This window comes from Silurus meridionalis, chromosome 7 (assembly GCF_014805685.1).
Source record: "Silurus meridionalis isolate SWU-2019-XX chromosome 7, ASM1480568v1, whole genome shotgun sequence".
Lineage (NCBI taxonomy): Eukaryota > Metazoa > Chordata > Actinopteri > Siluriformes > Siluridae > Silurus > Silurus meridionalis.
Window position 1 is genome coordinate 21,832,000 of NC_060890.1, and position 25,389 is coordinate 21,857,388.

The window sequence follows — 25,389 nt, forward strand, 5'->3', positions numbered from 1 at the left end:
ATTAAATACTGAAATACTAATGAAATGCTCGTGCACCACTTTAGAATAGTTAATTTTTTTTTGTTTGTTTCCTTGGTGTAGTTCTTCTTTTCACGTCCAAAGTTCACCAGTATCATTTGTTTAATTGTGGAAATGTGTATAAATATATTTACAATCAGCGCAATAAATCGTTTGTCTTGAACATCACTGAAAGCACAATCCAATTCCTACGATTTTCTTCTGTTAGAAGGATGGATGGATGGATGGATGGATGGATGGATGGATGGATAGACTGACTACATTGGTCATGTGACTATTGCATTTGAGCTTAATGTAGTGTCATGTGACTTTCCCCTTTCTATATTTTTGCAACCTGTAAACATCTGTTTATCAACCTTTTTAAGGTAGTTGCCAGTCTACCCTTCACTAACTTTTCTTTTTGTCTTTTTTCTTCCCCCTCTCCCGGTTACTCTTCTCTCCACTGCAGCCATTCTGAACCTGGATAACACCGTGGTGGACCTCGAGACATTACAGGCTCTGTATGAGAACGTAAGCCTTCACTGCTCTACGCCTGTATTTATTTGCTTTTCACTTCACATAAAGATTAAAAATAGTGGGTTTTATTTGTTTGATAAAAGTAATGATGTATTTAACAATGAATAATTATGATCAGGATCATTTTCACACAAAAATGGATATACGTCGGGGATTTTCGTTATATTGCCACTCTGATACCCAAAGGCAATACGACCAATTCAGGCGTTTTCAGCACTTAATCCTGTAAGTGTAGGGTGTTTGTACGGGCAGGTCTGACCGAGATTCTGAACCTAGTGTTGAAATGTGGTGAAGCTGTAGCGAGGGCCAAATTTCTCCTGTGCAGTTGACTAAATTAGGGCACTTCATTCATGCAGCACATCATATATGCAGAATCTTGATGTCACTTCTGGACTGGGCATCAGCAGAAATTCTGATTTTGAACATTGTTGGCAAATAAGGGATAAGACATGAGGGATAAATGAGGGATAAGCCTCAGACATACATGTGCACAAGTGTTTTCCAAACAAGTGACTGTACAGCACACGACCATGACTTTTTATAGGAATAAAACCAAAATTTGATTTAATTCTATTTATTTGAGTTGTCATTAAAAAATGAAAATAATAAAATAGGCCTCGTTATTGAGAAATCAGGATGTTTGGCGCATGCTTTCTGGAGCTTCTAGACCCAGAGGAAAAATCTGCGAAACTTCAAACGAGAAATGCATTAATATCAAAACATGCGAAAGCCGCAACAGCGCAGGAATGTGTGGTGTTTCTGGGGGTTTGCCTTGTAAAAGTCTGCGCTCGGTAAGCTGACGCTGGCTCGGTAATGCAGCTTTGTCGGACTTCTCATAGCGAGCAGCGAAATGTGCTGCCTTTTACAGGAGTGTGAAAGATCACTCCACGTTAGCTACATGTAGCTGGAACTAAGCATGTGGTGCGAGGTCTCGGGTCAGATCCGCTGGCCACTTCATTTCTGAAAAACGCTGCCTTCGATTTCCAAAAACGGCATCTCAGACCAGCTTAACGCTCTTTATTAAAGCTTGTTGATTATGTGACCGAACAGAATTAAGGCGTTTGCGTCTGGACTGCCTGTAATTCTAGAATCCAGGCCTGTTCATGGGGATTAAAGAAACATACAGAGCGAAAGACACTGGAAAAACCCAATTAGCTGTAATGCACCTAATTATCTTTTTCCTAATGTGTGTTTTCAACGCTTTTTTTTTTTTGTTTTTTATGAGGTGCGAGTTCACACAGCATGTGCGAATAAGCGATATCCATGATTTCCTTTTGCGTATTGTCTTTCCGATATTGGTCATAGCCTCCATCAAAAGCGCAAAAAAAAAAAAGTGAGTGAGTGTGAGCAAGGCTGCTTCCCATTAGCAGTAGTTTAAGTGTTGGAGGCATTGCAGGGAGAGCAGAACGTGCCTTCGCGGACAGATGGCGGAGCGAGCTGAATGCTAATCAGCGCGTTTGATGCGGCCGTTTGAAGTGCCGTGGAAGTATGCGCCCGGCTTGATTGATGCTGCGATAGAGCTTAATGCTGCAGAGTGTTTTTCCAGAGTTTACATTCACACGTCTTTCTCCCTCGAACATGTATGTGTGCACACATATGGAGAGATGGTCATACGCAGGGGCATTGCGAGGACCTCAAAGATCTGCCAGTCAAAAACGTGCAACCTGAACACGTTTGTCTTGTTGCACTGAGGGTTTTTTTGTCTCCGCACTTTGATCACTTTTCAGTTCGAAAGCCGTTTCGAGGCTCCGGTCGGTGTCTCTTGCTGCCGGGACAGTGTTTGATGTCAGAGTGGCATGTTTACAGAGGTGTTTACTTTCTCTCGTTGAGTCTGGAGAAGCTCCTCCATCCCAGTGCGCTGGAGCGTCCACCACTTAACGTGATCGATTGGGCCGTTTGAAGGCAGAGGAAGGACGCAAACTAAGGTTTTAGTGCTGCTTAACTCGGGTTTGACTTGAATATTTAGGGCTCAACTCTAAAACAAAAAAAAAAACCTTTATCCATAATGTACCTACCTGTTCACTAACGGTGAATAAAAACAGGCAGCCCGAGCATGTGCCCAGTCCTAACAGTCCTGTTGAGGGTTCGCATCGGTGTTTGCATCTTTAAAGGAACAGTTCTTTAAATATTGCACAGTGACTATTCAGTAAGAGTGTTCAGTGAGAGACATTTGGTTTCTTAAATGTATTATTTATTAGTGGTGGTCTTATATGGGTTTTTCTCTGGGCGATATTGTTGCCGATATTTAGAAAGCAGGGCAGCGATGGGCAAAATGTATTTTTTTTCATTTACATTTTTAAAATCTCTTCTCATAAAACCCGAGTTAATCAAAAAGATGTTTTAGAAAATTGTTTAAATTAAACATTTATTGAAAAACACAAGCCTCTCCAATCAGTGCACTTGGTTCGGTGTGTCCGATGCGTCTCCCTGATCAGCCTAATTAGCAGCACAAGCGGCCGATGCCGAAGAAGTAATGCCAAAAATCGTCCCGATTAATCTGTCGACCTCTATTATTAATTAGGTGTTTAATACAGGAAGTGGTAGCTTAGTGTTTATTGCATTGGACTTTGGATCTGCCACCAAGCTGCCATGACCTCGTAGCTGCTCAGTTGTATGAATGAGGAAAACGGATGCTGCCGTGAATGAAATAGTTTATTGTTGCAAATGAATCGATCATAAAAGCACAAAGAGAGAAATTGTTAAATGCCTTTGTGTTACAGATGTCAATGTCCTCCACTACCCTAGTCTGTAGGATTGATTCAGGTTTATTTTTTAGAGCACTTTTAACAATGGATATTTTGTCCCAAAGCAGCTTTTCAGAGAGAGGGAGAGATGTTGTAGAGTTGGAACGTATACGTTTAGTGCCTGTAAGTTTGTCCTTAAAGACTGAGACAGTGGTGACTGGCAGAGAAAAACTGAGAGGGTATGAGGAAGAAACCTTAAAAAGGAAAAAGACTGAAAACGTAAATTGTCCTTATCTGGATGTAGGGTTTCGAAAGGGGTGGAATATGTCCGGTAAATTTCCAGAAACTTTCCGTGGGAACTTCACCTGGGGAATTTTTGGAAATATTCCAAGCTGGGAAATTTAGCTGGAATTTATGGGAATTTATTTGAAAAATTAATTTATATAAACTATTATACACAAATATGAACGTTTTGCTTGCTCATAAGCTGATGCATGCAAACTAATACAGATTCTTTTAAAATATATTTTTGACTTTTATTTAATTAGTATAAGTTTGTTGCCTACACACAGAACAAGTACATTTTAAACGCAAATTGATTTAATATTTATATAAAATTCTGGCCAATATGAACATTTTCTGATTTTCTGACATTTTGTTGTCCGGATTTAAGAAATGGTCGGTTATGGAGAAATGCACAGCGGGTGTATGGGGTGTGGCCTCCCTACTGTTTTAATGTCATTTCAGTTGAATTTCTATCCGGCACATTCATCAAGTTGTTTTAACCAAAGATTATCCTGCAAGATTTATTTATTCCCAGTTGATTTCCATTAATTCCCATATATTCCTGTTCATTACCATGACAAGTTTCCAGTTTTGAAAATTCCTGGAATTTTGCAGCCCCATCTGGTGACACCAAATATCCATTCATTATAGTTTTAGCATTGTCGAGGTGAACTGTTCCGTGATGGACATTTTAATGCTGAACTGTTTATGCAAACATGAGCCATTGTATCAGACTTTTGATGTTACAGTCCAAATCCATCCTCATAGTTCCTGAGTTGAAGTAACATCTCAGCCTGTCCATCAGCTTCCTACATCAAATTCTACTGTTAAGCAATTACGCATACAGAGCTCCAGTTCTCGCGAATCTCGTCATGATCTGAGTCTCGAATCAAAAACGGTTACTTCAGTCATAAATATTTCTTAATGTAGAAAATCTAGATCTTATTCTAAAAGTACACGCACTATTGCACTCTGCAGGAGAAGTGTGTCTTCAGTACTCCAAGTCAAGTCCAATTGTCTACGTTGAAGATAATAGTACATGTCTGGAGTAATGCTGTTTCCTGAGGGGTCGATGATCTTTCTAAAATAAGTGACAGAAGAAAGGATGAATGAAGCGATAGATAAATAGCTGGAAACTTAGCTGCCTTCGCGTCTGTCCACAGTTTGTTTTGGAAAACGATCCTTTGTCAGCATGTGGACCACAGCAATGCCTATATCCCCTCTCATCTGCTGCTCAGTCAACTGGCTCTGTGACTCTGTTTCTTAACCCCACATTTTCCATAATTCTGGGCCTCGACCACATTTTTCTGTCATGTTATAGGACGCGCAGTCGAGGAAATGCTTCAGACCATGTGGTTTTTCTTTCGGCTTTATGGGGTTTTGGGGTTTTCCTGCAGGCTTGTTTTTTCTTGCAGACCTACAAAGTCAACAGAGTGCTGCATTTTCTTGCTTTTGAACGACATCGGTTCTGGGCAGAAGAGAACAATAGCGGTCGTAAAAAAATGTATTGCGTTTTCCCGCTCGTGTTTAGAGGCACGGAATGTTAATCGCCACGCGTCACATGCTTGAGTGTCCACCTGAGCATCATTATTGACCATCAGGTTTATTTATGTATTGCCATAGATGCTGACATAAGTTGAGATCTTTTATTGGACAGAAATTGGTCCTAAAGCAGAATTGTATAGAACACAATATTACATATGTTGTCTCTGAAACCAGCAATTTGGTGACTGATTTATTTGTTTATTTTTCTGGTAAATCAGATCTAAATCTGAGTTGTTTTACAGAATGTTTAATTGAACTGACCGCTTATACAATATTTCTTTTGCACACCACCCAATGTGCTGTGTTTTGATTGGGCAGGTGGTTGTAAAGCAGCTTCCGTACATTATTGCTGCATGACTGCTGTATATCTGTCAGGGACGATCCCAGTCATGGTGGTCCCCAGCCCACAGCAGTTATTCCCGTGAACATCGTGTGGAACGCGTGATCCTGAATAATCGAGTTCCTCTCAAAGCAGCATTTCATCACCGATGGCTGGGATGAGGGTATAAATGTAGTGTAGGGGAGAATGTCGCAAAATAGGTGCAGTTTCCACACTTTGAACAATTTTAATTTTATAAACGCAAAAATCCCAGTCAAGGATTTTTTTTTTTGGTATGATTATTTAATTGTATGCATTGCTGTTAAAGAGGATACTTTCTGAAACAGATGGTAAGAGCTGAAGTGTATTCTGTGACTGAGTCTGTTTTCATTCTGATTGTACCGCTGTTTCAGAGAGCACAATCAGACGAGGTGGAGAAGATCGAAAAGCACATCAAATCATCTAAGGAAAAGGAGGGAGCCAAACCTTTGGACAAACCTGAACAGTAAGAAATGTCTCTTTTGCCCTGTCTCACATCTATTTATTTGTCAATCTGTCTTTATGTCTGTCAGCTCATATGTCTTACTGTCACGCTCTGTCTGTCTCAGTCTTTCTTCCTCAGTCTCTCATTTTGTGTTGTAACCATAAACCATTTTTTTCTCGCCATGTTTGATTTTTGTGATTTTGATGTTTGGTGGTTTGTTTTTTGGTCCCCTTTTACTGAATACAGTCATGTCTTGATTTCTTTACAGGTTCTTGTTCCAGCTCTTCCAAATTCCCGAGTTCTCAGGAAGGGTCTTTTGTATTCTGTTTCAGTCCACGTTTTCCGAATGCATCTCTTCCGTCCAGCGTAAACTGGAAATCCTTCAGAGAGTGTGTAAGGTCAGGGTGCTGCCCTCAGTCTCTGCTTATGCGCTACGATATCAGTCATTAGCAGTTATAGCTCCCATTTCTTTTACACTACAGATTCTGCAAAGTGGTTCCAGCGTGATGCGGATTCTGGGTCTAATTCTGGCCTTCGGGAACTTTATGAACGGAGGGAACCGAACCAGAGGACAAGCAGATGGCTTTGCTTTAGACATCCTTCCCAAGCTCAAAGACGTCAAAAGCAGCGTAAGCAGTGTGTCTCTCTCTCTCTCTCTCTCTCTCTCTCTCTCTCTCTCTCTCTCTCTCATTCGCACACTTTTTTTTTCTAGCTTTGTTTTGGTGACACTGAATTATTTACTTATTTATTGTTCCTCAGGACAACACCCGAAGTCTGCTGTCTTACATCGTTGCCTACCACCTGCGACACTTTGATGAGGTATCGACATTGTTCACGCTCAACAGAAAGTATTGTCGCGCATTAATATTGAGATGCAACATGTTTCAGAGATTTGATTTTATGTTGGTAAAGCTTCATTATAGTTGATAATCCTAAATAGAAATTATTGTTGCCACATCGTCACATTTTCTTCTGAAAATATAGTCACTGGTAGTGACTTTTTTTTTTTTTTTTTTTTTTTCTCACGACAAAATGAAAGAACCTGATCAGACGAGCGTTTTGGTACTGTATCTCACAGGATTAATGATGTGATGTCACAAGTTTTCTAATAAATTTTAAATTGACTGGATAAGGGCATCTGCAAAATGCCACAAATGGAATGCAAATTTGCATATTTCATTAGTTAATTAACACCCATGTGACTGTTCACAGAGTACTGAAATCTTGATCTGTGGTATTTATTAATGAGGCAATTTACTTAATCAACAAGAACACACACACACACACACACACACACACACACACACACACACATCCCCAAACATCATTTTATTTCCCCCAGATGTTTTCTTTTTTTTTTTTTTTTTTTTTTTTTTTTTTGCTGTTTCACATTCATTATAGAGGATCAGAATAAGAGTTGTTTAGGGTTTAATCTTTCTCTTGTGTGTCTGTTCACACTTGTGTTAATGGAAGGGGTGTAACGGTACACAGGATTTTAGTATGATTTAATTTCGGTAGTTCGGGGGAAGAAATGCGAAATATAGCATCACTTGTCATTTTTAAAAAAAAATGTAATTAACATTGTTTATTATTAACGTTTCAATGTAACAGTTCACATTTTCAAAACAATTTTTTAATAAAATGCCTACTTGATTAAAAAAATATATATAAAAATCATAATTTAAAAAAAAAGAAATCAATGCAATACACATGTTGATTAAATAATCAATTAAATTGGCACAAATTAAGTTAATTAAATAAGTAGAAAACATTTAATTAAATAGGTTGTTTTCTAGACCCCTTTCGGGGGAATACAAGAATTGCATTTGTTACACGTGCACCGTACTGAAACGGTTTGGTACAAATACATGCACCGTTACACCCTTAGTAAATAATGAGGTGTTCATGCAGTGTGTGTGTGTGTGTGTGTGTGTGTGTGTGTGAGATGTTTTGAGCCGGTGGTGGTCACTTGCAGTCTTGTTCTCAGCCATGCAGCATTGCCTGCTCTTCTTATAATACTGTAATCTTCTGCTTTCACACAAACAGCAGCACCACTTCAAAGACTGTGTGTGTGTGTGTGTGTGTGTGTGTGTGTGTGTGTGTGTGTGTGTGTGTGTGTGTGTGGTAAACTTAATACTATCTTCATGACTGTGCATGTATTTAAAGAACCTGTTTCACCCCCCTGCTGAGTGCCAAAACGTTTACTTTTCTTTTAAGTGCCTTGGTACATTTGTTTCTGAATCACTTGAGTGCACAAAATTAAAACACAGCATGTGGTTTTGTGTGTGTGTGTGTGGTGTGTGTGTGTGTGTGTCAGGATGCCGGCCGGGAGACATGTGTATATCCCCTGCCCGAGCCGCACGACCTGTTCCAGGCATCTCAGATGAAGTTTGAGGATTTTACTAAAGATCTGCTGAAGCTGCGAAAGGACCTGCGAGGTGAAACACATCACCTCAGAGCCACCAACCAAACTATTTATCGCTCACTTACTCACACTCTTTCTACAATCAATGTATTTCTGTATATGTACTAGGGGTGTGAATCTTCACTGGCTTCACGATTCGATTACGATTTGATATTTATTTTGTTACTGTATTTCCATTTAGGGAGACTTTTACTTTAACTTTACTACATTTTAAAGTTAACTATCTTTTTTTTTTTTACTCAACTACATTTTGTAAAATCAGTTCCTTTATATTTGTGTGGATAAAAACTGGTCAAACACGCAGCAAGCCACCAATCAGGGTCGAGCGCTCGCTCAGTTTGAAACTTTTTTGATTGGCACTTGCCGGTATCTACTTATCACCAACATTCAGTTCAGTGTCAGTTCAACAGCAAGCAGAACATTTAGAGAGAAATAAATGATGGAAGAAATTTGACTCGAACTCGCCACCACCCCTGAGGCTTTATTTACCATATGTATTTATTTTGAAGTAGAAAAGGTTTTGGGCTCGTTATATCAGTCTGTTTAACTCAATATTATTCTATTAATAGATTAGTGTGCTAAGAGTAGCATTGCTTCATCAACTCCCTTTACTTTAACTGAGACAATGTCTATTTTGAAAAGTGCTATAGAAATAAACATGAATTTAAACAAAAAATTATAATAATATTATAGCCATAATAAATCATAATACTTTGGATACTTGAGTAAATTTAAAGGCAAATGTATTTTGTACTTTTTCTTAAGTGAAAGTTTAATGGAAGTACTTTTATGCAGTAATATTTTAGAGTTTCTCTCTATTTTAACTCATGTCCATGGTTTACATTATATTTAAATTGTTTTAAGGATCGGCTCTGAGCCCTTTCCTGTTTGCAGTGGTGATGGACAGGTTGACGGACGAGGTCAGACAGGAGTCTCCCTGGACTATGATGTTTGCAGATGATATTGTGATTTGTGGTGAGAGTAGGGAGCAGGTTGAGAAGAGCCTGGAGAGGTGGAGATATGCCCTGGAGAGAAGGGGAATGAAAGTCAGTAGGAGTAAGACAGAGTACATGTGTGTGAATGAGAGGGAGGGCAGTGGAGTGGTGCGGTTGCAGGGAGAAGAGGTGGAGAAGGTGGAGGAGTTCAGGTACCTGGGGTCAACAGTGCAAAGTAATGGAGAGTGTGTTAGAGAAGTGAAGAAAAGTGTGCAGGCAGGGTGGAGTGGGTGGAGAAGAGTGATAGCAGGAGTGATTTGTGATAGAAGAGTATCTGTGAGAGTGAAAGGGAAAGTTTATAGGACTGTGGTGAGACCTGAGATGTTGTATGGTTTAGAGACAGTGGCATTGAGTAAAAGACAGGAGGTGGAGCTGGAGGTAGCAGAGCTGAAGATGTTGAGGTTTTCGTTGGGAGTGACGAGGATGGACAGGATTAGAAATAGAGTTTATTAGAGGGACAGCGCATGTAGGACGTTTCGGTGACAAGGTGAGGGAGGTGTGATTGAGATTTGGACATGTGCAGAGGAGGGACATGGGGTATATTAGTAGGAGAATGCTGAGGATGGAGCCACCAGGAAGGAGGAAAAGAGGAAAATCAAGGAGGAGGTTTATGGATGTGGTGAAGGAAGACATGCAGGTAGTGGGTTTAAAAAAGGCAGATGTAGAGGACAGGGGGGTCTGGAGATGGGTGATTCACTGTGGTTATGCCCAGATCTCAAATTATAACATACATTTTCACTCACTTTGGCGTTTCGCTTCCGACCGATTGACCTCACTGTGGCTATAATGGATTACTGTCTATTACTGCATCAATGCAGGATCGCCGACGTCCGCATCATGAAGCATCTTTCTTTGTAATGGATCAGTCTCTTAACTTGATTCCGCCTTTATTTTCCACTTTTTCTCGTCTCCAGCTGCGAACGTTATGCGTTCAGCACCCCCACATATTTATTCGCCACACATTGGCTTTACGGCGCTGATCTCAGATAAATCAGTGTGCATTTGAAGTCAATTAGAAAGTGAGAAACACCACGTCTCGAAGCTCTGAACGTCCCTTCTGTCTCAAATCGATGGCTGAGACAAATCTTAAGCCGTGTCTGTCATCTCTGCTCATAAAGGCTTTTGCGTGTTGCAGATCTCGCCCATCCTCTGCTGGTTGCATTTAGGCTCCTTGTAGCATCTGATGTGAACCATCTGGCCCTACAGCCCTGTTCCCCGAGTGCAATCCTGAGTGCTGATTTGAGTTTTCACTGGGGCAAGGCAATCTCCTTACCAATTATCAGAGCTGATACGACTCTCTTGTTGATCTGGTGCACTCTGAGCACACTTGCCGTGAGTTTTTAAATCTTAAAAAAACCTGCTAAACGATTTTTCTCAGCATAGTTGAAATGTACTTAGGCAGTGTTTAAATGAAATTGAAATTTCAATTCATTTTTATTTGTAGAGTGCTTTTTTTTTTTTTTTTTTTTTAACAATGCAAATTGTCTCAAAGCACATTTCCAGAGATACTGTGGTTATTAAAAAAATGTATACGTTTTAATCCTTATTTGTAAGAGTGTCCCTAACGAGTAAACCTGTGGCGACTCCCTGGAGCTACAGTACATCTACACTTATCCAGATAGATTTGAAAACGGCGTTTTTGTCTAAAAAGGCTTGGCAATCACGCTTTTATTTTCAATCATTTCCCAAAAGCCACTAGCAAAATGTAAGATGCTTCAGCCAGTGTCCATTCCGTTCGGCGTTTATTTAATTTCCGGATTTTTGAAACGTCACACCATTAACTAAAAAAATGTTTTTGGAAAAACCTTAGTTTTTACACTGGCCACGAAAACGTTTTTTTCAAATTGATCCAGTTTTTGTTTTTTCCCCCAAAAAGCTGTTTTTGTTGATTGAAGACGGCGTCTCGGTGTGGACCGAAGGCCAAAATGGAGAGAAAATTATGCATTAAGTGAAAACACATTAGTGCAGACATTGCCTCAGATGGCATTACAAAACCTTAAGAGGAACCAGACTCAAAAATTGACCCCATCCTCATCTTGGTGGCACTGAATATTTATTCATTACAGTTCCATCATTTAGGTGTTCAGTGATTAAATGCAAGGGGAGGTCCTGAGCCACGGTGGCAGACTGTTGACACGAACACAGTCCTAATTCATCCTCAGCATTGAATCTCTATGCCACTGAAGCACAGAATGATTCGATCTGAATATGACGAGAGGAAAGGGACAGGAACACTGGTCACTGGTACCTCAGGAGCATGTCTAAAACGAGATGTGTATAAAGGAAAAGTGGCTAGCTAATTATAACCCTAGATATGAAATGATTTCGCTCTTGACGTTCAAATTAAAATCAAGAGTCAACAAGCTTTTTGTCATTGTCATTTCAACCACATAAAGCTGAGCTACATGACGCAACCCAACCCAGAGCTACAATCCACAATTTAGAGCTACATGACGCAACCTACAATTCACAACCCATAGATACACAACGCTACACGACACGACTACGCCTCAGTTCACAATGGCATTAATTCTGGAACCACGTGATACCGATCCACCTTCTCTCTGTGTGTTTTCCTGATCGCTATAAAGAGCACAGTCTAACATCTCTCCAGAATTTCCCATAATTCTTTGTGCTGGTGATCTGGTGAGCGTGAAGGCCATACAATACGAGTTTCAGTATTTTTAACGTAGATTTTTTTTTTTCTTTCATGAACCCGTTGTCTTGCGTTAGTGGTAGCTCAGTGGTTAATATGTTAGGCTTCTGATCAAAAGGTTGTGAAATCAAATCCCAGCACCACCTAGCTGCCAATGCTGGGCCCCTGTACAAGGCCCTTAACCTTCTCATTTGTGTAAATGAGACTATTAAGTGGCTCTGGATGAGGGCGTCTACCAAATACGCTGAGTGTAAATGAATGTGGATCGAGTTTTCCTAGAAAGACACCAGGGTAGAATGTTTTGGACCCACCATTCCCTTTATGTAAAATAATGCAGAAATAAGTGCCCCCTTCAGCATAACAAGGGTCAATACCATCCTGAGCTTTAAACTGCATATAAGAATAAAGGAGGTGGTATCAAAAATCTTGAAGACTTTTTTTGTAGCACATCAACAGACGACAGCTCAAGGCTGCTGCACGCACGGTCACAAGAAGCACCGACCTTCATAAGCCATCGTTCCAAAAGACATCGTCCAGTGTCCGCAACTGGTGGCGAAGCTCTACTCACACACGAGTTTCTCCCCGGAAACATGATCGATCTTTCACACCCACCCTACTCGAAAGATTTGCCTCCTCCCTGTTCCTGAAGATTAAGGATTCAGCTCAAATGCCGCCCAAGATCCAGCGCGAATCGCAGATGATGCTTGACCCACTTCAAAAAGAAGACTTCCAGGACACGTTCCTGAAGTGGCGGGAACGCCGAGAGCGCTGTATTGCTGTGCAAGGGGACTATTATGAAGGTGATAGCGTGTAAACGTAGATAAAGTACTTTCTTGTAAACAGAGCGAGTCTCAAAACTTTATACCACCTGGTATTTTATTTATTTACTCTTTCCTAATCATGAGTAAACATAATCCGTCGAACATTTGTTTCGTTTTTTGCATTGTAATACAACATCAGAAACTTGAGCTTTTCAGAAACCTTTTCCTGACTGCATCTGTCCTTTTTTCAAAGGTGAAGTGTGAATAAATACACTTTTACTCAATTGACCTCATGGCTCACACACTTCCCCTCTTTCAGTCCCTCTCTTTCACACACATTTGCCCACTTTCTCTGGTGTGTATATATACACACACACACACACAGCGAGCACTTGTCAGATGTGGCTCCTCTGCTATTAGCTGTAGATTCGGTCGTCTCGTTGCAGGGAAGCGCCGCGTGGGTCTCTGGCAGCCGTTTGATCTCGCATTGCACCAATCAGACCCAGCAGTGCTCCTGTACCTCTGTTATGACTACCCTACCGAGAGAGAGGGAGAGTGCACTAATGGCACTGAGCGAGATGGGGAGCGCAAGATTGGGGCGCCGAGAGACCGGAGGATGCAGGAAGTCGCGAATAAAGATCCGGAGGCAAAATGTTTAAAGCAGTTTGGCTTGATTTCATTTTCCATATGAGAGAGAGTGAAAGCAGGACTGTGAGGTTAGAGAAGTAAGCCATGCCTTTTAAAAATAACCACTCTCACCAATATATCTAAAGCTTCCACTTATTCTCATCACAGAGATTTAGTTAAAGATCAAAGTATGTTTATAAAAATACTAATAATTTCCACTAGGTTGTAACATTCCAACCCACAGTATATTAATGAAGTTGGTGAGGCTTTTTATTTATTTATTTATTTTTTAAACTAGCTCTACATTAATCCAGTTCAAGTGGATATGGTATGAGGTCATATCAAAAGGATTCAAGACTAATGGAGCTAACTGGTGCTATTCCGACTAGGTGCGTTACCACGGCTGCGATTTCATCACTGGCAGCAAGTTAGAACAAAGCACAAACATATAAAATTGTGTGAAACTGGCCTAAACCGGCACAGAGACGTCTGAAAAACTGTGATGCTGCAAAGATTCATTCAAGGTGTTTTGAGTGGAACACATGCTGTAAGAGCGGAAGAACATCACTGGAAAACGAGCTCGACCCCCGAAAGTGTTGAAAACGTTCAACTCACTAGATTTGCCCTCTTCCTGAAGATGAAGATCCAGCTCTAAGCTCGCCTTTTGACACCATTGCAGAGATCCACTTGGAATCGCAGAAAGTGCCGGACACAAAGAAGACTTCCAGGATGCATTCCAGAAGTGGCAAGAATACCGAAATGCTTCAGGACCTTTTTTTTTCCCCAGACGGCAGGAGAGTTGTGTGTCAGAGGGAGGTGTGTGGTCAGCCACAATGCTTATAGCTTTACAGATGCAGCATGTGATGTCTATGATTGAAGGAAGATGATGATCTCTGATCTTCTTGGCCTTCCTTACTATCTGCTGTAGGGTCAACAAAAAGAGTATATATAAATGTGTTAGCACAGATAATACACAAATTAGGAGTCACTACAGTAAAGGAAGAATAAAGTAAACTTAAACCAGTTGAAGGCCATTAAAGAGATCAGTATTTAATTTCCCTGTATAAGTGTGAACGTGCAGGGTTTTGTTTCTCTTTGATTTGCTACCAAACAAGTGAGATACATCAGTACTGATGTTGAACAGTCATGGCAGGTGACCACCAAGTGCATTTTAGAGAGTTGGGAAAGCCTCCGAATATTAATCAATGAGTGAGAAAATGATCTTCATTCCTTAAAAGTCCATCATGAATATTATTAATGAAGTGCTTAAGCCTTGAATCACTGGTCAAATTGCTTGGACTTTTCTACGTAAACATTGGGCCCAGCATTCGTGCTCATGTAGGTCTTTGAACGTGGGTTTTTAAGCATGAGGTTATTTCCCAAGGTCAGCCGTTTATGGGGCTTGAAGTTGTTAACACATTTGAAATGGTTAACAGGCCCTATCCTCTTCCTTTTCTCCCTCACCATGTTTTGTGCTCCTCTCGTTCCCTCTCGAATTCCTCAATTTCTCCCCTCCCCTATCAATCAGACAGGTCAGACTCAGACAGGCTACAAAGCAAAGGTCCTGCTGGTCAAACGGCTCCTGGTCACGGCCAATCACAGGCCAGGCTATTTCAGGAGGCTTTCTCGGTAATTGGACGTGCAAATTTTGAAGCCATTTGCAGGCTGACGAATCGGACGAACGTTCACACGACCGAAGGGGCAGGAAGGAGTTGGGTAAATATCTAGAGGCCACCGTTACTGGATTGAATTATGGCCCTTTACCTGTTGGTCGCAATGTTAATTTATGGCAGAAAAGCGCTACCAAATAATTTCCCAAACTTTCAGCACTTTCTCTGCTCCCAATTTCGAAGCCCTTGATCTGATCCGAGTGAACACGTGACCGGTGTATAGCAGGTTTTAGTAAGAACCTTCGAGCTTGTCTGAGATCTATAAACATGTGATGGGAGCCGCTGGAATATGCATTAGCAGCGTGACTGAACTGAAAGGGTTCGGAGGTAAACTCTGGGTTAACTGGTCTGAGATCCTGCAGAAATGCCTCGGGTACAATACGAGTTTCCTCAGAGTTTTCACGAGATGGAAAGACTGAAGTGGCAAAACCTGTAGGACTGATGAATGAGGGAAGGATCAGAGTACATCTTAAGGCAAACCTAATGAATAATATGAATAATAATCTATTAATGGCAACACATAAGGGACTGGTTGCCTCTGTGACATCAGCATGGACAAGACCAAAACTAGGGAAGGCCTAAGAGTACATGCATTTTGTTTTTCTTTTTTTTTTTTTTTTTTAGTGATCAGTACTTTTTCTATGTTTTCAGCATAAGAACATGTTCTAAAGCAGCAGCATGGAAAACCACTATAGCGGTGTATGGTTATTGGAGAGTGGATATTGATATAATAAGAAATAAAATGGCCTCTTAGGACCTCTGCAATAAACAGTAAGATGAATAGATCTTAAAATTGCAGTATTTTGTTAGGTGCTTATAAAAAGCGAAATATGTTTATTTATTTGAACGCTTTAACAAAAAATAAATAAATAAATGTCAAAAAAATTATTACTATTAGCATTTTAATTACCAATACTACTTTTATGACTGTATTGGACAGTCGTGAAAATCATGTCGTACTCTATGCATGTGTATGCGACTGAATTTTTATTCGATTTGTGGTTTGCGGTCTGTTCACGTTTTTGTACTCTTTCCTAATTGTTCTTTTTTTTTTTTTTTTTTTTGACACCCTGGTCTTTTTTTTTTTTTTTGGTTGGTTGTACTTCCTCTGTTCTTTACATGCTGAACACAATGGGATTTTTACCCTAGAGGTTACAGCTCAGGAAATTGACTGAGGTTCACTCGTGCATATCTGAACATAATTGGTGTAATTGTGCCATGTTTGGCTTGATGATCAAAGACGGCGTGTTGGGGAAGTCGAGGCCCAGTTTGCGTTCGCTTTTCTGGCTTCCGGAAGGATTTTTGTAATCGTTGTGGACCAGTTCATTGACTGTGCAGTGTAGTTCATGACACTTTTTTTTTCTTCTTTTTTCTTCATCCTTGTTTGGTGGTTATACCACAATTGACTGATTCCTCTATTTTTATATTATGTTTACATCTTATTTTTCCTCTCAAGTTTTCGTAGCCAAAATAATCAGCTGTTGGAACTGTTGGCTTTGGAGCCTTTTCTATAAATAGTTATTTTTCAATAGAGAAATGAATAAACCCGGTTCAAGTAATATATTGCATGACTGCAGCAGGACAGTTAGAATATCCATCTTCCTGACAGTGGAGGAAAAACACTTCATCTGGTATAGAAACAATTGAGACTGGACCGAAAAACGAAGCGCTTTTTTCGAGCATGTCTAAAAAAAAAAAAAGTTATAATAATAATGTGGGCTTGTTCGATGTCTTAATTCCCTTCTGATACATTTGTTCCAATCTTTATTTCTCCAAATGTGTCTATTTATTCAGTAATGCTATTGAAAAATACTGAATAAAAGTAATTAAATAGCATTATTTTCTGAATTTTAAATCTCAGGCAAATCTTCACCTTGAGCTGCTTCTCAGTTCATTTTAATAACCATGTGACCCTTTTTTCCTTCCTCTTGTTACCCAGCATGCACTGCAGAGGTGGAGAAGGTGTGTAAAGTCTCCTCTGATGATCACCTGCAGCCCTTCAAGGACAAAATGGAAGAGTTTGTGAGCCGAGGTGAGTCACAGCGAAGCGCGGTGTGCAGCATCACTGTTTACAGGAGTCTATAAGAGCATCTACAGGAGAACAGTTTCATGATGAAAAAATGAATGGAGGAATCAATCAGGCTAAAGAAAAGAGCCACTTGAACCTGATTTCATTTCATTAGATTTTGTTCTTCTCACTTCGGGCTCCTCTGATGTGTAACAGCTAATCATCAGCCATGACCTGCAGTGTGCACATGCCCATATGTGCACTCCAGATTTTTGAAGCGTCCTGTTTTAAGATATTCCGTGCACTAATTTTGGCACCCTTGATTATTAAGCAAAGAAGCCTGTGGAAAATCTTTTTTTTTTCAACCTTTTGATTGTCACCCAGGCTTAAAAATAAATAAATAAATAAATAAAAATTAAAATTTTTGCGCTGCAATTTAATTTTCGCTTGATTTCGTTTATTTTTATTTGCATAGCGCTTTTAACAATGAATATTGTCTCGAAGCAGCTTTACACAGATAAATCAGTAATAAAAGGATGTCCAAGTTTGTTCTTTAGAACTGTTAGTTTGTCCCTAATGAGTGAGCCAGTGGCAGCTGTGACAAGGACAAACTGAGATGGCATGAGGAGGAAACATCGAGGGGAACCCATTCACATCTGTGTCCATTATTAAAGTTACAATAGTGTGGGTTTGTGTGCAAACTGAAGACCTAAAAAAAAAATTAACGATTGCTGCATAAATCAAATCACTGACTGTGATGTTGGAGAAAATGTTCGAGTCAGGATAGTTTGAGAACGTTCAAAATCTTTTCTCTTCTGTACTGTATTTAAACAACGCTTACTTACGATCTCTCCAGACCAAAAAAAAGTTTCTCTTGGGGGAAAAAAAATTACAACAGATTTATTAAATGGTCTTTTAAATAGTCTTGAGTATTACATCCTTAAAAAAAAATCTGAGCACAGCATTCCCGGCTGAGCACAGCATTCCCGGCTGAGCACAGCATTCCCGGCTGAGCACAGCATTCTGGCTAAACAGTGCTGAGTCAGAAGGCAGGTTCACAGAAGACTCTTATTTTCCTTAGGGCTTCAACTGATGCATGTGTGGGTGTGATTCAGCAGTGCACGGTTGTTTATTTACACCAACGTGAGCATTCGCATTCCACAGAAATGCACCAGTTGACGTTTCGAAAGGTCTCAACGCGGAACCGTTTCAGAGATCGTGTTCCCATGATGTGACTTCCAATGGACATTCCTCAAATTCTTTACCTCACCAGTTGGAAAAAATCAGTGAGCGAGGGGGAATTAGTGTATAAATCAAAGTGACTGAGGCTTTCTGCTCGCGGCGCTGGGTGAAATCGGGTGGTCTGGCTGTGATTAGGAAGCAAAGGGATGCTGTTCCACTTAGCCAAGTCCCACTAATGTGTCATGACCCCAGAGCTCCAGCGAGCATGAGATTTTGCTAACCTCATGTCAGATTAATCCGTCCTTCTGTGACCCAGAGCTCCGAGAGCCGAGCTGAGGGTCGTCTGACCCCACCGCCACAAAAAGATGCGCGCAGCCACCTCTTAGATCAGGGGCGTCCAATCTCTTCTACAAAGGGCCGGTGTGGGTGCTGCTTTTCATTCCAACCAATCAAGGACCACACCTGATAGTCATTGAAAATCATGAGATTTAAACAGGTAGTGGTTAATTTTATTATATGTTCTCAAGGGACAATACTACAGAAATGAAACACTGTTGTCAAAATAGCCGGCAACAAAAGTAAGTACACCTTAAGTGATAACAGCTGTAGGTTGTGTAACCATGTGAAGCCACAGGTCCCATTCCTCATGTTCATGTTTTTTTTTTTTTTTTTTTGGCGTGACAAGACCATACAAATTTGTGTATCTTGTATGAGAGCAGTTACAATTTGGTGCTTTTAGTACAATTCTCTTATACTGACCACTGGATGTTCAACATGGCACCTCATGGCAAAGAACTCATGACTTTGAGTACTTTAATTGTTTCTCTCCACAAATATTGCTAAGGCTATAAGTTTCAGTCTGTGACACACTGAAACTGAGTTATAGTACAGTGGCCAGGGTCATACAGAGGTTTTCCAAGACGGGTTCCAATCGGAACAGACCTCGCAAGGGTCCATCAAAGAAGTAGAGTCCTCAAGCTGTGGGTCAGGTGCAGAAGTTGCAATAAAAAGACGCATGAGTGCTGCAGCATTGTTTTAGAGGTTACAGAAGGTCCACTTGTGACCAGTGCTTAGACCATATTCATACCAGAAGGAAGCCTCTTCTGAAGCGGCTCACAAGAAAGCCTGCAAAGTTTGCTGAAGAAAATCTGTCCAAGAGCATAAATTACTAGAACTATGTCTTGCCCTCAAGCATGATTAAGCATGGTGGTGGTAGCATCATGGTCTGGGGTTGCTTGAGTGCTGCTGGAACTGGGGAGCTGCGGTTTATTGAGGAAAACATGGATTCCAACATGAGGCCTTCTGAAGCAGAACATGATGCTCTTCCTTTTTAAAAAACTGGGCCAAACGACAGTTTTTCAACATAACGACCCCCAAACACACCGCCAAGATACCTCGCTGAGGAACGTGAAGCTGATGGAGTGGCCAAGTATGTCTCCAGACCTGAACCCTATTGAGCACCTGTGAGGAATCTTCAATCGGAAGTTGGAGAAACTCCATGTGTCTAACATCCACCAGCTCTGTGATGTCATTAGAAAGGGGAATGAAAGTCAGTAGGATTTAGAGTACATGTGTGTGAATGAGAGGGAGGGCAGTAGAGGGATGCAGTTGCAGGGAGAAGAGGTGGAGAAGGTGGAGGAGTTCAGGTATCTGGGGTCAACAGTGCAAAGTAATGGAGAATGTGTTAGAGAAGTGAAGAAAAGAGTGCAGGCAGGGTGGAGTGGGTGGAGAAGAGTGATAGCAGGAGTGATTTGTGATAGAAGAGTATCTGAGCATCTTGTGCTGTATCTCACCGCAGGTTCAGAATGAAACAGACTTATCAGTGTTTCAACTAGGGGTGTAAGAAAATATGGATTTTGCGATACTGTATCGATTCTGAAAAATCATACTGATCTTTACCAATCTTTTCAAAATTTACTGAAAGGATCAATACTGCATTTTCTACCTTTTATATAAGAAACCCAAGACTAACTCCAAAATAAAGCATAATCATCAGCTTTTTTTTGTTTTGTTACTTTTTTCTTTTTTGCAAAATATTTTTCACATGAAACGGGTGCTGAAGTTGGTGCTTTGCTGCATCACGTAGCTCATCATTTATCAGGGTGAAGGTCTTCTCTCTGTAAGCGGGACAAGTTTGACAGACTCGTGTGACCCCCCCCCCGACATTGAAACAAAGCAAAACCAAATCTGCCACTTTGTCCAAATGCTTACAGACACCTTGACTCATCACACACACACTGGCCCTCGTCCCCAGACGGTGAAGAAGACTGAGGGGGGGAGGGCAGGGGTTCACGGTCTGAACTCCTCTAAACACTACCGGGCTCAATTCGTCAAAGAGCACCGAGGTCACTGACCTTCACAGGCCCCTACGCTTCATAGGAGCTATTATATACACACACTCGCGCATACAAAAGCTTGGTCAGAAAAGGCTTGCGTGGCCTTTCCTCAGCCTCGAGCAGCAAGACATGCTGGCGACGACAATTCGCCCTGTTCTCTCCCCCTGTATTGTCTTTCACATCCACTTCAAAGAGCCAGCACTCCATTTTTCACTTCGCTCCGACCATCTTTATCCTTCCTGAAGAGTTACAGACTTATTTAGCATGGAACGTCGATAAACCTCTTATACGCATCCAAACATCTTGCCCCGCTTGCTTTTTCCCCTCTTTGGTTTTTAATCCATCCCTTTTTTTTTCCTTCTTTTTTTCTTCTCCTCTTTTGATTGATGGAAGAAGTCGCTGCCAAAGCAAATAAAGCCATCACGAGTGAGTTTGAAGCTCCGCAGAGACGCTCAATTACGCACTCAATCATTTCTTTTATTCCGATATTCAAAGCCGTGCTCTGTGAACTCTCGCATATGTACCACCACGATTTCCCCCAGCCCCCTCTACCCTCCGCCCTTTTCTACGACGACCCTCAGGATTCACGCGACGTCTCGAGACCAGAGAAGCCTCCGCCAGGCGCCTCTGACAATCCGTTTTGAGAAAAGCCGCCGTTATTTATAATCACGGGGTAAAACGCAGACTCTGCGCTGTCATTGATTGTTATTGAGACGGGTCACGGCGCACAAGTGAAAGCAGACGCAGAGCAGCGCCTCTGTTATGTCTGCGCTCGCCTTGTGTTTCTTCTTGAAAAATAAAAAAAAAATTATTTTTGCATGCATTCTTGTGTGCGAAGGAAATTTTATTTTTTTTTACTTTTGAAGCTTTGTGCATCCGAGCGCCTGCTGGAGGACGTCTGGCTTTTCCGTTTGCCCCTCACTGACAGGCTTTATTGTGTATTAGGACCTTTCCTATGCGAGTGTGAAATTATTTAATGGAACGGATATTCTGAGGCATTATTTCATCACCCATGCTTGTTTTTATTTCCCTGTTAATGATCAAACCTGCGTGTTCATCAAGAGTCAAGTTAAGCATGCAGGTGGTAAGAGTTGATCACGAAATATGCAACAATCCCACAGTCTCTCACTACTTAAAAGATTGTCTGCTGAGTCGTGATTTTTTCAGTTATTTTTTTTCTCAAGTATCCATCTTCAACACAACCGGTCCCACATGCGGAAAGATGAAGCGAAAGGCTTTAGTGTCAGAAGCTGTAGATCTTCGCATTTGATGTGTCTGAAGTCCATCTCGCTCCACTCACACTCAATGATTTGATATTCTCCAAGAGAGCAAGCTGTAGATCAGAGCAAATTTCACTTCTCCCCCTTTTTTTTCTCTCCCTTTTGTGTGCGTGTTTTATGATCCGCTAGCCATTATGACGTGCACGGGAAAAACAGAGGCGTATTTTATTTGCGTTTTTTTGATGATCAGCGATTTTAGATTTTTTTTTTTCTTCAATTTGAAAAGCCAGACAGTCAAAGACGCATGGGGTGATGTTTCTGTATGTTGTAAGAAGTCTGATGGTCAGAATAAAAAATTCATAACTGGAAGGTTGGTAGATTGTTAGGTCTGCTCGAGCTTCGGTCGGTAATAAAATAAAACAAAATTTCTAAACATCATCTGTGTATCTGTACCCTTACGACCCACTAGACCTTCTTCATCTTAAGTTTCTAATCTGATGTACCAGTGTAGATTTATTCATTGCTATAGACCCGAAGCACTTTTGTACATCGGTCTGGACGAGGGCATCTGCTAAATGCAATAAATGTAAACCTTTTCCCATCTTTGACTCGTGTTTGCATTCGAGCTCAAATCAGATTCCAGACCATCCAGTAGATTGAGTGTAATGATTGCTCAGATCAAAGTCTTCTATGTAGAAGAGGTTTATCGTTCTCCGACTCTGCATCGGCACCGAACTCCTCAACCATTGCTATTGATGATGATAACAGAAACACAGGAAGTCAAAAGTGAAAGGTTTTTGCTCGCATGAGGAATCGTATTGCTCAATCCAAAAGCTAAAAATGTAAAATGCAGCACATCTGAAAAGTAGGAGAGAGAAATAAGTTTCAAAGTGGGGAAAACCTGTAAATTACAAGTATGAGGTAGATGGTAATATTGTTGAACTTAGAAATGAACAATGTACAAAAAATTATTCAAACAATGAATAGTGATCAATGTTTGTTAGTATTGCGATTTATTGACCTTAAAATCTGATGTGGTGACGAGGTATTAGAAACTGACACATTTTATAACCACGTTCTCTGTAAAGCTGCTTCGAGACGGTGTACATCGGTAAAAGCACTAAAGAAATTAAAAATCTATTTTACATCTTTCTGATGTACATATACTTTCCAAGTTTGCTTTGTTTAAAAAAAAAAAACCAAAAAAACTGTTGTAGGCTGATTTTTATCTTGAGTTGTAATCTGGTGTACCAGTGTAAATTCATTCATTGATTGAGACTTGGAGCACTTTCGTACGTCGCTCTGGACACGGGCGTCTGCTACATGCTGCAAATTTAAATGTATACAATTATTTGAACTGGGTTTAATGTTTCACTTTTGACTGACAGTTTGCTGCATTTTTTTATTATTTTATTTTAATATAAATATATATATATATATATATATGAATAGTGGTACAGTCAATACGGTACATATAGTTAACGTTATTATTTTTTTTAGTTCAGCAAATTATAACGCCCTTTCACAAACAGGCCTTTGTAGTGCAAAGAAAAAAAAGAAAATAAAACCAGATGTTCTTTTCCTGTTCTGTCTCCGGAAGATGCAGCTCTACCTCTGCCATGTTAATCTGTATTCTATGTGACACTCGGGACACGCCTCGGTCTCCGTAGTGTTGCGATACGTCGTATTCACGTAGCAGCAGTGGTGCCGAGGGAACGCGCTCGAGAAACAGTTTATCGAGGAGAAATCAATCTACATATCAAATATTGTTCATAAATTATTGGTCACTTTCTAAATAATTGTAGCACTTCTAATAATTATATATAAATAAATCGGCAATGTATCACAATACAAATGCCAACCTGTGTGTGTGTGTGTGTGTGTGTGTATGTATGTGTGTGTGTATATATATATATATATATATATATCTCCATATCCAATACAGTAAAGCAGAGCAGTTTGGCTACACACACTGGCATCTCCTCTATGTATCCGAGCTTGTGTTACGAGTCAGACGCCTGGGGAAAGCACTGGTGTAAACCCTTGATAAGTGAAAGGCGTCTGCACACACTGAAGTGCAAGTCCCGGCCAAGCTCTCTGTCCCTGTGTGCAACCAGCTTCCATCACACTGCATATCTTTAATATCCACGTTAATGAAATATTAGGACGTGCACACAGGCTCATATACTCGTACTTTTTTTTTTCTTCTCTCTTTCATTGTCAGCACATCTGTTCCATGTTTGTAAAATAACTGCATTGCTTAATGCTTAAATGTTGTTTGTTTTAGTTTTTTTTAAGTGCTCATATTTGTTTCCTCTCTGTTTTGCAGCTAAACAAGAACTGGAGGCCCAGGAAACCCAGCTAAAAGAAACCCACACATCGTAAGGAGCCTTTCAGTCTGTGTTTGTATGTTCTGAGTCAGCCTCACATCACTGATGATATGAGTCAACAGTGGAGGTGTTGGCGTTTCTTTGATGAATCATATACGAATGTGTTCAATTTATTACTGTGCCAAATATTTTGAGAAGTAACACCAAAATCTTCCAGCTTGGTAAAGTAGAATAGGAGGACCATTAGGAAAATGACACGCACACAGTTTGACGCCTGTTTTTAGGGAGATTTGTGCTTATCCAGTTACAAGTGTGTTAGTAAATTCAGGTGCTGATGTAGGTGAGGTGAGGAGGTCTGGAGTGCAATCAGTTTTCCTTTTCAGTGTTCAGTAACTTTGAGGGTCAAAGCTCTTTAGCAGGAGATCTTCGAATCCAACCCATGAAAGCTTCTTCATGGAGCTGGCTTTGTGCGTAGCAGCATTGTCATGCCGGATTAAGTTTGGGTCTCCTAGTTGAAATAAAACACAACAAGGGGAAGAACCTTATACAGCTGAAAAAAGTCAGGTGTCCCAATACTTTTGTCCATATAATATATGTATACTAGTGAGGTCAGGCACTGATGTTGAGTGCGGTCAATAATGCATTCGATGTGTAATATTTAGTCGAAAACATAAAGATGAGCTACAAAAAATGACAGTAATGTAAAAGCTAAACTGCCAAAGGTCATCTCTTCAACAGTCCAAAGTTTTTCTGGTTATTTATTTGCTTAATTATATTCTTCTTTAAAGCCCAAGATCACGAGTAATCGAAGCATTTCGATTCTGCTTATTGTCAGAGTTTACTTCTTATGTCATTCTGAAGATTTTCCCTGCTGTTGTCATCTCTGGCTTGTTTATTAGGGATCTAACTTGACATCCGGGTTTTTATAAAGTCGCTCTGTGACTATTTCTATTGCGAACAGCACTATCCAGATATAATGGCATTGAAATAGTTTAGTTTTTCGCTCTATGACTATGAGAAATAGATCAATTCTGCCTCCATATGTGTTTTCTGCAAGTACAACTCCGTTGTGAGGCCAGTCGATGTGGTTTAGCAGCTCCAGGAGATATAAAAATCATTTGTTTTCTAAAGCAAGTCCCATCGACTGCATTACCTCATTGTTGTTGAAATGCACACGGTAACAACATAAGGTCTATGTTGCTATATATATTAAAGAACAACAGGTTGCCCACATAATGTGGGTTTTCAGGTTGTAAATTTGGCTCTCTGGTATAAAGTTGAAGCTCGGATTCACAGACAGTATAAACATGTCTATAGACGGAGTTTAA

General features: G+C 40.4%; 1 protein-coding gene across 1 annotated transcript in view; it reads left to right on the plus strand.

Moving 5' to 3' along the window:
- The window catches only part of fmn2b (formin 2b), a 95,142-nt gene that overhangs the window by 52,420 nt on the left and 17,333 nt on the right, over positions 1 to 25,389 (plus strand). The window contains 8 exon segments of the mRNA XM_046854439.1: positions 467 to 528; positions 5,781 to 5,872; positions 6,120 to 6,249; positions 6,334 to 6,480; positions 6,611 to 6,670; positions 8,169 to 8,289; positions 16,925 to 17,017; positions 24,061 to 24,112. Coding sequence (XP_046710395.1) covers positions 467 to 528; positions 5,781 to 5,872; positions 6,120 to 6,249; positions 6,334 to 6,480; positions 6,611 to 6,670; positions 8,169 to 8,289; positions 16,925 to 17,017; positions 24,061 to 24,112 — 757 coding nt within the window.